The following is a 12,192-nucleotide window of genomic DNA, read 5'->3' as shown; positions in this document are numbered from 1 at the left end:
CGTGTGGCCATAGGGCGGGGGTAGGTATGAGCCGAGATGGCGGCTCGGGTGCAGAGTGAGGACACGGCCCGTTCGCTTCGGGCAGAGGAGGCGCCGACGGAACGCGCACGCCGCGGGGCCGGGCCGGCCGCGGCGGCACCGCTGCCGAGCAGGAGCGTGCAGGGCCCGCGGCGCGCTGCAGCCTGCCAGGCCGCGGCCCAGCCGAGGCGGGCGCCCGGCCCCGCGGCGCGGGGCGGCGAAGCAGGAAGTCGGCGGCGCCCCGACGAGAGCGGAGCCGGGTCCGTAGCGCCGGGCCGCAGCGTCTCCCCCCCTCTCCGCCCTCTCTTCAGCCGGGCAGGAGCCGCCGCGGAGCCGCCATGTCCAACATGGAGAGTATCCTTGGGGCCGGGGCGGGCGAGGGCGGCGAGGCCCGGCCCGGCCCGGCAGCCGGCGCGGCCCCTGGGGCCGGGCCTCGCCGTCCGCGGCCTGGTACCGGCGGCCCGGGCCGGGGTGGGGGGTGAAGCGCGAGGGGGCGTTGGGCACCTCTCGGCCGGGACGGGAGCGGCCGAGCCGGGGCAGCTCCGCAGGGGGAAGGCGGGGGAGGAAGAGCATCCCGCCCTGCCCACGGTGCTCCGCTGTCGGTGGGGCTGGAGCTTCCCCCGTGGGTGATGGGAGCTTTCAAAAGCCTTTTGCCGAAGGAGGAAATTTTGGTGTGGAACTAACAGGAAAAGAGCTTTTTAAATATGGGGTCACTTGCTATGTGTTGATGAACAAAGCAGTAGGAAGGTATCTGTTTCTTCTGATGATGAGACCAGGTCTGACTTGTTTTGTGGAAAGCAGCGTGCAGATGTGAGCAGAGGAAAAGTGAAGTTCAGTCTCAAGCTCTGTAGCGTACAGAGGGGCAGCTCCATCCCTGATGTGGAAAACACATATTTGCCATCAGCACAAATCACCCTGAAACCTAGGAACATCTGAAATGCCATACATCAGGAAAGGTGCAGTGCTGAAACTGGAACAAAGTCAGCATCGTTAACCTAATGGCAAATAGGCGTTTGCCCAAACAGTGACTGCTGTCAGCTGAATAAACTACGCAGTGTTTTCTGATATTAAGAGGAAGTTGCATTGGGAAAACCCTTACGGACTTCCTTGCTCTGTAGAAAGACCTTAGCTCACAGGTTTAAAAAAAAAAAGTCTTAAGAGGTTACAGGTAGTGAGGTTGATTGCACATAGTTRAAATGTGCTGCTGGTAGTGAGCACCATCACTTATGAGAGGGACTACCTGGGTGGAAGTGTTGGAGCAGGTGACTGAGTCAGTTAATTGAGGAAATCTAGTTTCACTTCAGTTACTGTGCATTGAGAAAGATTCTTGCAGGGAGGAGCAAGTATGTGCTTGTCATGGGATGAAGATGAGTGAGGCAGCAGAGTGAGCTATTTTAATGTCAAAGGTAAATGTCCCAAATGACTAATTGAGGAAGTTATTTTTAAATAAACTCTGAAAAGCTGTTTATCACAGCAGTATCACAGTAAATAAGTGATGTCATATTTTACCTACTTGTTCTGATTGGTGAGCTGAAGTATGGTTGAATGAATAACCTAGAGGTATCAGATTTCCTGTTTGGTAATTTACATACTCTGTGAACAGGTCCATGTAATACACAGCAGTGTTGAAAGGAACACTGATCTGGGTTTTAAAGCAAAGMAACATAAATGCAGGCAGCAATTTTAGTATTACTGGTAGGTAACTTAAAAGGATATCGTAATATACAGGCATAGTTATTGCTTTTTAGTTACCTACTTGTAACCTTTATGGGATGGGAGAATAAATGTGTCTGCAAACATTATGATGTCTTCAAGTTGCTATCACAGCTTCAAGATTCATGCTTGGACATCAGAAAAAAAATCTGAAATAAATTATGTACTTGAGAAAAATGAAAGAGACCCTCAAGTACCTCAAGACATTTAACGTTGTGTGCTTTCACTTAACTGTTGACCATCTTCTTGCTGCATTAATAAATAAATGCAGCAAGGATATAAAAAAGGGATATAAAAAGATGGCATGACAGAAATGTATAAAACTCTCTTCATTTTTGTTTGGGAGCTTTTTTGTTACTTGGGAACTTTCCTTAACAGGATTTTAAATATATGCTGGTTTTTTGTTTTTGTTTTTTTTTTTTGGCAACATCTACTTAYTCTTCATCACTAACTTTTTTGGTGCGCATCATTCTAAATTATGATGAAGTCTTGTTCTACTGTTGTCTTAGATCTTTAAGCTTTAGCAGGACTTGGAGGAAGAAAAAAAAACCAAAAAGAAAAACTAAAAAGAAAAAGCTTTTCCCTTGCTGAATTCAAGTGTTCTTTCCCAAAAAATCASATGGTAGAACTGTCAAGAAAGTCCAGAATCACTTGAGTGACCCAAGGGTGGGAAGCTGCTCTATAAAGGAACTTAATGAGCGATATAAACTTGAGATCATACTGTTCTTTGACAGGACAGTCCTGCCTGCAGGTTTGCACCTGTGCATGGCCAGCCAAGCCTGCTTACTACTATACTGTAAATTTCTCTCTTGTTTGGGGGAGATATGTGTGTTTGGTTTTAGTGGTGGTTCCTCCCCCCTGCCCTGGCCTGGCAACTCAGTTCAGAGTTTCTCTAACGGGATATTTTATCACTTGGAACTAGGTTTGCTTTCAAACAAAGCTCGTTTGGGATCTGAGCTTATTTCTGTGGCCTTACCTTTTAGAATCCAGATGGTAGTATGTGGTGGTGTAATTRTAAAACAATTTGGTAGATCTCCTGGTTGTGTGAATTTCAATGGCTTCTTTAAATGACACTCTACAAGTTTTAACATGATTAAAAGGGAAATGCAATATACATTAAKTTTGGTGCACCAAATAAGAGAGCAAAATACTGTATGTAAATATTGATCCTATTCGTAGACCCTTAACTTGTGCTGTAGAACACCTGTTTAACTTGAAATTTGCTGCAAAAGAACTTAGCAGAAACTCAAAAAAATGCGACAAAGAGGAAAAGGCTGAAAAGGCTAAAATTAAGAAGGTAAGCAATGAATACAAAACTATGCTTTTTAGATCTGTTTACATCTTACAGCATAATATTTTCTGGGATTTTACATCATTTTGTTGCTGTTTACAGTAATACTGTTGTGATAGATATAAGTTACATGACTATAAAACTTAACATACATATTAAGTATAAGAATRTGCTCTTTATTTAAGAGCTTATGGCATTTATTTCCTTAGAAAATTGTCTTGAATTCCCATAAGTTAGAAGTATTTTGCCTTAACATTTATCATCTTTTTTAAAGTGTTTATGAAGAAAAACCTTAAAATAGTTTTTGAGTCCTTAAAGTAGCAGAGAGAGCTTAAATTTATTTAACTATTTTCTGTCCATGAAATAYAGTCCTGCCAACAGTGTCTGTATTTGGTGATTGATACTGAAAACCTTTTTAGGAAAGGGTAAATTTATGTTTACCTTCTGTAAAACTTGAAGTGCATGCTAGACGTCTCTTTCTCTGGAAATAAGTTTTTTCTTTCTTAAAAGTTTGAGAGCTGTTCAGGGATAAAGGGTTTTTTTTCCCTCTTTTCGTAAAAAGATACTGTAATGGATTCATGCTTATTAAAAAAATATATATATAAAAGGCTATCAGAAAATTTCCTTACAGAGATTAGAGAAAATCAAAATGCATTTGTTTACTTCTAAAAGGCGATCCAGAAGGGTAATATGGAAGTTGCACGAATACATGCAGAAAATGCTATCCGACAGAAGAATCAAGCAATCAATTTCTTGCGCATGAGTGCCAGAGTAGATGCTGTAGCAGCGAGAGTTCAGACTGCAGTCACAATGGGCAAGGTAAGGCTATTCTCACAGTTYTTTGTATGAATTTGTTGCAAGAACAGTCCCTCCAATCTTGTAAGTGTCTTAATTCTATCTATAATGAGCTGAAAAGTTTGAATTTTGTTTTTAGATGTAATCAATAGTAAATCAGGAAATGGAATTTTACTGGCAGTTGCTATTTAGAAATTAATTGCTCTCCAYTGTGTCTTGTGGCTTGTAACCTTTGTTGGCTCTTACTGCTCATGCTGCTAAAGATAGTCGTCTCTAGTTAGGCTGTTAAGATTATTGTGAAAGATGCTGCTCCTTTTCACTTTCCAAATGCATGACAAAAAGTGATGACATAGGACTTCCTGATGCCAGAAACCTTTTTAGCTCATGTGCTCTGTTAAGGTGGTACACTACTCTACTACTGTTTAGACAGAGTTTATTCTACCTCGTAATGAATGTATCAAATATATCTCTTGACATTTGACAATTTGAGACCCTCTAACATGCCATATAGATCTCACTTTCTTTACTGAGTTTCAGTTCAGAACACTAATTTCAAGTGAATGAGTTAATCTATAAGCTTCTGAAATAGTAGCAGGCCTAAAAAAGTGAAGGATTTAGATAACAATATTGCTTGCCCTACTAATTGATCTAATTGATACTGTAAAAGCTCTTGGGTAGACAAAGGGTCTCCCCCCCCCTTTGGGAAAAGAAACTACCCTCCCCCCCTTTTTTTCCTTTGTAATCGTTTTCCTTTGTCATTTCAGGTAACGAAGTCAATGGCAGGGGTAGTTAAATCTATGGATGCCACACTGAAGAGCATGAACTTGGAAAAGGTAAATAGAAACTTACTGTTCTTGAAGGTGCACATTGAAAGCACAAAGGGCAGTGGGTGGATGCAAGTTTTACACAAAAGGAATGTTCCAATGAAGTATAAGGGGGGAAAAAAGTTTTTATTAGTGAGATACTGAACACTGGAACAGGTTGCTCAGAGTGATTGTGGAGTCTCCATCCTTGGAGATGCTCAGAACTTGACTTGACAGGGCCCTGAGCAACCTGCTCTAACTTCAAAGTTACATCAACTTCAAATTTGGCACGGCTGGGGTGGGGGGGTGGATGTTGCACCAGATGAACTCTAGAAATTGCRTGCAGTCTTAATTATTCTGTGATTCTAGTTTTACCTGTTGAAATACATTGCTCTTCTGTTACTCGCAGATCRTTGACTGGATTGTTATTGTTTGTAGATATCTGCACTAATGGATAAATTTGAGCATCAGTTTGAAACACTAGATGTTCAGACACAACAGATGGAAGACACAATGAGCAGCACTACTACACTAACAACACCACAAGTAAGAATAGTAAAATTAAGCAATCTCAGTTACGTATGACTAAACTATATGGAAATATTGTCCACTTCTTTACTTTCAACCGACTTTGAGAAATGGAGTGTTTTCACTTTGGATTTGTGCTTCTTTGTGATTTAGGCACTAGTTCAAGTTATATTCACAAATACAGGGGATCATATGTATATATTGAAAACATTAGTTCTTCTATTGAATAGGCAGCATTTTGAATTCTTAATGAGCAGAAGACACTGAAGAATCAGTTATCAAAGCAAAATGTACTGTGAAATAATCAACAGTTCTAACCTCCTGATATTAACAAAACAACATTAGTCACCACTGAACTTAGCAGTAGTATGTGCCATGAAAAGATTAATTACTTGTTTTCAAGTGAGATAAGTGTTTGCTAAAATAAATTCTTAAGCAGTGCTTAACATAGTTAAGAAGAACGCGTATTACCTGTCCCCTTTAGAAAAATGTTATTTCAACAGATGTTTTTTCAGAAAGAGAAATTTACTGGAGATAGTGGCTTGTAAATAAGTTAAACCTAAGTCTGCATCCAACAAACCAAATCTGTTGGAGATAAAGAATTTTCTTTTCTATGTTATTTAAAACAGTGATTTAGTGATTAATAGTTAGCAGTCGATAACAGTTATATTCAAATATTTTTATACTTTTTTTATTTTTTCCTGTAAGAAGTGTTGCGGTTCAGAAGCTAAAGTTCAAGTAAGGGGAGTTTGACAGGCTGAGTTGTACTCCTTGTTTTCTGAGTTCATAGAGTGCCCTCTAGTGCTTAAGTACAGAGTTGTTCAGTCAAAGATATTTCCCTTTAAATCAGTTTTGTTAAAAATAATTTCCATTGTCTCAAGATTTAATAGAAGAAATTATTGCAAGCTACAATATCGAACTGATCCAATTTTTATTTATCTGCTTTAGAATCAAGTGGATATGCTTCTACAAGAAATGGCAGATGAAGCAGGGTAGGTAATACATTCGAGTGACTATTACTTGGATAAATATGTAGTTCCAACAACACTTTAAGGTTAACTGTGAGCGGGGATAACCATGCTGTAAATGTATCAATCTCTTGGAGCAYGTAAGAATCATTCTCCTTTTACCTCTGCACATCACTCTTATAATGGTTTTGTTGCCATTATTTCATTTTGTTTCCATTCAAAGCTACTGTGAATGTCAGTGTGCAGAGAAGGTTGTGCAAAAGCTTAGTATAACATTGTCTCACTTGTCACGTCAGGATTGCGTTTTATTATTTACTTGGATTGGCTTTAACATTAGCAATCCTTGCAATGTCTCTTCACTCTTGTTCTCCCTCTCTCCACCCCTAATCCTCCATTAAAACGTTTTATCGCTCTTCTCTCACTAGTTAGATACTGCAAAAATAAATCATGATGATTTATTTAAACCTYTGAAGTTATGCTGAAACATTTCAGAGAACTCTACTTGCTGTGTTGTGRCACATGAGTTGAAAGCCTCCCTCTGACTTGAGGGTGAGAACCTTCAACAAGTTCTGCAGTAAAAATTGTGGAGATTTCATATCCTTTTGACACTCATGTGCTATTTCTGATACACTTTTGTTAAACAGAAGTCTTACTCAGCCCTGATCAAGTAGAATTTATTTATCTATTGCTAATTATAGTAAAAGATCTGTCTTTTTGGTGATAAATCAAGTTGCCTATTCAAATTGCCTAAACATACTCGTATGTTCATGGGACRCAAGTGACCTCATGCTATCTCTGGTACCACATCATTTGTCAATTAATGTACTTCTTTCTTTAGCCTTGCATAACTGACTTCTTGTTGTTGTTCTTTTTTATTAGTCTTGATCTGAACATGGAACTACCTCAAGGACAGACAGGTTCTGTTGGTACAAGTGTTGCCTCAGCAGAACAGGTAAATACTAGATTCAATAGAAATTAATGTTTTCTAGTGAAGTGAGATATGAGAATTAATGCTCTACTCAGTCAAACAAGCTTACTAAATTCTGATCARATTTTATTTGTCTGTAGTAAATTGTGTGGATGAAACAGTCTTTAAAAGAAAATAATTTTAACAGTGTTTATTACATACAATAAATTTAGAAATTTCAAGTGTAGTTTTGCATAATGTCTTAGAGTTCAGGCCAATTGTCTGTCCTACCTATTCTGAATCTGATGAATCCAGCCAATTCCCAGAACATACAGTAGGCTTTTTTCTTCTCCCTTTAATGTGTAAGAGATCTTAAAGAAATAGTTCAAGGGATCTATATTTGCTCTAGATAAATAACTTAGTTTCTTGTGTGTGGGCACATTCTGAAGTAAAGATTGCACAGATTACTTAAAGTTGCTTTTTCCATGCTGTGGGATATATTTGAGGCAAGCAGTTCACTCCTCTCATCCTGTTGTAGTGCAGAAGGCTCTAGGGAATTGTGTTAGCTGACGTGTTCTGGATTTGTTGAAGGTTCATTTTCACCTTGTACCAATCCTCCCAAAAAAAAAAAAAAAAAAGTTATATCTACTGCTATAGCCTCCTAGCAGTACCAGCCTTGGTCACTTGAGGGTGCAGCTAAGGTTCTTCTCACATCCAAATTAGGATGCAGTTCTGTAAACTGGTATACTGGTATATTTGCAAAGATCATACCTAAAAATTATCTATGCTTGGTGTGTTTGGCACTTCATTTCTAGGTATCCACTGTTGGAGACAAGATAGCTAGATGGACCTCTGGTCTAACTCAGTGTAGCCGCTCTTAAGGTCCTTTTGTTATGACTTGTACAAGTTTTTCATACCATCTTGAGGTGAGATTGTTTCACTGTTGCAGAACTCTGCAACAATTAATTTTCATATTATTCTTTTTTTTTCCTTCTACACTTCTGCAGGATGARCTGTCACAGAGATTGGCCCGCCTACGTGATCAAGTTTAAGTTAATCAAAGCTGCAGTTTTTTGTACATGCTTTCAAAATACCCTTTATGTAACTAATCCTACACTACACTAGAAAGGTGTATACGGTATGACTTATGTGTTTAAATAACTTGTAATATATAATACTTCACTCCTAGCTTGCTCTTACTTTCTAAATACATCAGGTAGTTCAAAAATATCAGCTCTCTAATATCTTTTTCTGTACATTTTGAAGTTGATATATTTTTTTTGCAAGCTCTTTTCATAAAATCAAGTAGTAATGTTGGCACAATCTAGCTGAAAGAAAAGCAGAGTGTCATTGATATATTTTAAATTATGAAGTGAATTTTTTAAATTATGAAGACTGTTTATGGTTGGAGAACTGATGTATTCAGTTCAGATGATTGCTATAGCTGACTTCCTTACATGGCCAAACTTACTGAACACACAGAGGTGGACAGTGTGGATTTCATGAAAATATGCTTATTAAAACAAATAAGTGGACTTCAGTCTGTAGAGTTTTTTTTTTTTTAAGCATTTTAAAATTACAGTAATTATGCTGAAGTTAATGGTTTGGTTACCAAAAGCTGTTTTCATATAACTGGGAAGTTGTATGGTGTCATCACTTTAGTACAGGAGGAATAAAATATATTTTTCAAACTTTGTCAGTTCTGTTGAATGCTATCTCATGGTTTAATGCTGAGTGCTCCAGCTTCTCCAGTTTGCTTTCTTTTCAGTTGCTTGGGATGCAGCCAGTTATGCCATTCACCTTTCTGTTTTTTTCTATTCTGTCTTACTCCGTATCTTTCCTTTTCATGGTATTCTGCATTTTAATATTCTATCATACATGGAAGTGCTGTTGCTCAAGTTCAGGTCTTCGTAGTCCTTCTTGGTGAGTCAAGGTCCTAGTTCGGTTTTTGCTAACCAGGACATTCCCTTGGAATAGCTTTTTCTCCTCAGCCTCTCACAGGTGATCTTTTCTTAAGTACAGTGTTGGAGAGAGTGAGGTGAGGAGTCGATAAACCAGGCCAGCCCTCTCAAAGGGGCAGGCTTGAGATTGGCCCAACTGCAAAGAGCAATATCGTATCTTACGAAACAGTAGTGTTCCTAATCTAACATAATCACTACCTATCTTGAGTATTGCAATGTAATTTGCAATACTGCAGTGATGGAGAAGCTARTTTGTTTTAGTTATTTCTCTAACAATTCTGTGTTTCTGCACAGTAAGAGGGAATCTACTGACCTCTTTCAGTAGCTTCAAACTCTTCCTGCAGTTGCGAAGTAAAGAAATGTTTGTAGAAATTTAAAGCTGAAGCTACTTGTGTTGCAATAAATAGTGATATAATTTTTTTTCTGACTGCTTGGACTCAATTTTTTGTTTTATTGTTTGAGGCGTGAGGGAAGAAGGTATCAAACATTAGGCATTACCTCTTAATTCTCTGGTGTKCAGGATCACATGATCTTTGGTGTTGTGGAAATGTTTGAGTAAGAAACTACTCAGCTCTTTTAATCACACAGGATTTTTCAGTGAAAGGGTTCGGAAATGTGCACGTGTGCAGAGGTGAAGAAACATTTCAGAACAGTTTCAAACTGCATTTCARATGTGTTACTTGAATCGCTTTGAAGCTTTACCAGGATGTTACATAATGAAGCATCCAAAGCTACTGTAAAAATAAGAAATGGAAAGTGAGACAGACAGAATAGCCTGAAACGTTCCAGAATTGTGTATCTCACATTCACAGCCTAAATTAAATYGATTTCTTAAAATGTGGTCTTTTCCCATGTTTACATTTATTTTCAGTACAGCTTTCTTTTAAACATCTTTGAAKCTTCTGATTTCTCCTGTTTAGGGGAGGAATATGTTATAAACTAACTATGTACTCTGGGTACATTCTTCTACTATTGATAAAATACCTTAGGAAAGATACCATACACCAGTCCTCTTTTGTAGCTACTCTGAACAACGTAGCAAAGAACATTATGGTTTTCCTACACAGCCAGGTTACCTGCAACTTTGCTAGCTGCTTGTGTGTGAGTTTATTTTTACTACTCTTTTTTTTTTTTTTTTTGGAAGAATCTATTGCTCCATGTCTTGCGATAGGGCTACGTACCTGCCCAGTGACAGAAAGTTAAAGTGCAATATATCCACATAAGAATTTACTCTGCACTTGCTTGTTCGTAGACCTATACCACAAACTACGGAAGCTTTCAGTGTTTGATATTAGGCAGCTCTTCAGCTAGCTCTTGTCTGGATTGGTTTAACATCAAATATTATCACACTGCTTTTGGACTGCCATTCAAAACTGTTTGAGGGAGTAGATAGCACATAAATTTGCTTTTTCTGAGTATGTTGGCTTTTGCCTTGAAACTTGGGGATTTGGAGGCATTTAAAAATAGATGGAGATACACCTGATTAGATAACCATAAGACAAATATTAAATAAGCTTCATTATCTTACTGGCTATATACAGCTTGTTTAATAATTTTGATCTTCTGGAAGTCTCAGCTTTCTAACACTGGTAGAAGATTTTTTTTCCAGTATCACTTTATAAAGGGATTAAGAAATAAATGTGAAGGCTTGATTATTGTAATTGGTTAATTTTACCTTTGCAGAACTATGATTTAAAGAGGTAGGCTGGCTTAGCTGTTTTGAGGAAGAAATGTGTGTTCAAAACAATTCTGCCCTGCTGATTTCACTCTGAGAATTGTTATGTATTTGAGTGGGGCCAGGATTTTGTATTAGTCCATTCTGTATAGAGATYATCTCCCCTCTCCTGGGCAAAACTTACTTGTTCTCTCTTTAGAAACTTGTGAGAACTGGCTTTCAGAGAAGTTAAGTGGTTATATCTTTAATGCATGTAGGTTTTTCTAGTCTTCTGGAAATGCTTAAAACTGAAGTCATTCTTAGAACAAATTTGATTCTTGTATCCCTTTTTTATTTGGATTTCCCTAGAAACGTYTGCTCTGTTTTCTGAACAGATGTTGTTCCTTGCTTGTACATTGTTAGTGTTTCTTGTAAATTGGCTGTGTGTTTTTGTAGAAGTTAACTTCATGTTAAATAGATTGAATGAGCTTTTATGTAACTTTCATGCTAGATAATATTTCAGTATTTATGAGCAGACACATTTGAGGTGAAGCCTAGTTTGAAATGCTGCAAGATGTTTCTGCCTTCTCAGAATTACATTTACAATTGCTAGTGTAATGGTAGTGTTAGTCTTTGGTCATTTGAATTCCGAATCTGAAAGCCACAAAAAGCTTCAGGTGAAATGAGAAGGAAGGGAAGGAAGAGAGATATCTAACTTTCTCAGCTGAAATGGCATATAATCATCATGTTGCTTTGTGGAGATCCTCAGAGTGAAGAAATAGTGAAAATTTGTTAAATATAATCAGCAATTCTGAAGCTGATGACATAAGAGAATAAACTTTTTTGGCTAACTTAGGGTTCATTTTGAAAACTGCTTTGTCTCTTACGAGTCARTTTGTAAATGTAACTGGAAGGCAAATAAAACTGTACAGCAGAAGTTTTTCATGTGTGTTCCCAGGTTATGTGGCTATTTRCTGGTGAGTCTTCAACCAACCAACAGGTAGGCTTCATAATATCATGGATAGATTCGTCTGGAAAAAATGAGAAAATCTTTAGAGAGAAAATGAGGAAAAAAATGGTATTATCAGGGAAGATTTGGGCCAATATTTTAGGAAGTAATTATGATCATGTATAACAAAATACARTCTGGTCTTATATATAATACTGTATAATATAGTAAAAATGTTTACTCTGATGTGGACAAAAAAGATTGTCCTTTATCTGAGAAACTTTCTCTTGTCCTTGAAGTATGTAACAAGGAGGAGAAGAAAAGAGGAAAACTTGCAGAAGCTTTAGATTTTTGTCTTCCCTGGAGCCAAAACCCTCCATTTTTATGTTCCTCTTCCATTTTTGTATAGGAACCAGCAGAGGGAGCTTGAAGCTTTGTTTTTGCATAGGTCCTATATAAGTGATTATTATGCTTTAAAATTCTTAAAGAGGACTTTTATTGTAATAGTCATCACTAACTAGTTTAAGGAGCTGTTTGTTGCCTTTGGACCCTCACTTCTGGGTAGTATCGAAGCTAAATAGGAAGCTACCTTCATCAGAATTTGG

The 12,192-nt window shown here is 38.2% G+C and overlaps 1 protein-coding gene across 1 annotated transcript; it reads left to right on the top strand.

The window, feature by feature from the left end:
- The first annotated feature begins 228 nt into the window (after positions 1 to 228).
- Positions 229 to 8,717, top strand: CHMP1B (charged multivesicular body protein 1B). Its single transcript, XM_085325977.1, has 8 exons — positions 229 to 372; positions 2,931 to 3,028; positions 3,695 to 3,841; positions 4,582 to 4,650; positions 5,059 to 5,166; positions 6,097 to 6,140; positions 6,996 to 7,068; positions 8,031 to 8,717. The coding sequence occupies exons 1-8, from the start codon at positions 357 to 359 to the stop codon at positions 8,073 to 8,075; spliced, it is 600 nt and encodes a 199-aa protein (XP_085182103.1). The 5' UTR covers positions 229 to 356; the 3' UTR covers positions 8,076 to 8,717.
- Positions 8,718 to 12,192: the final 3,475 nt, after the last annotated feature.

The sequence above is a fragment of the Rhea americana genome, unplaced genomic scaffold (assembly GCF_003343005.1).
Source record: "Rhea americana isolate MKP2758 unplaced genomic scaffold, rheAme1 scaffold_125, whole genome shotgun sequence".
In the NCBI taxonomy this organism is placed as follows: domain Eukaryota; kingdom Metazoa; phylum Chordata; class Aves; order Rheiformes; family Rheidae; genus Rhea; species Rhea americana.
The sequence above is the reverse complement of the archived record's forward strand: the minus strand, read 5'-3'. Positions and strand labels throughout refer to the sequence as shown.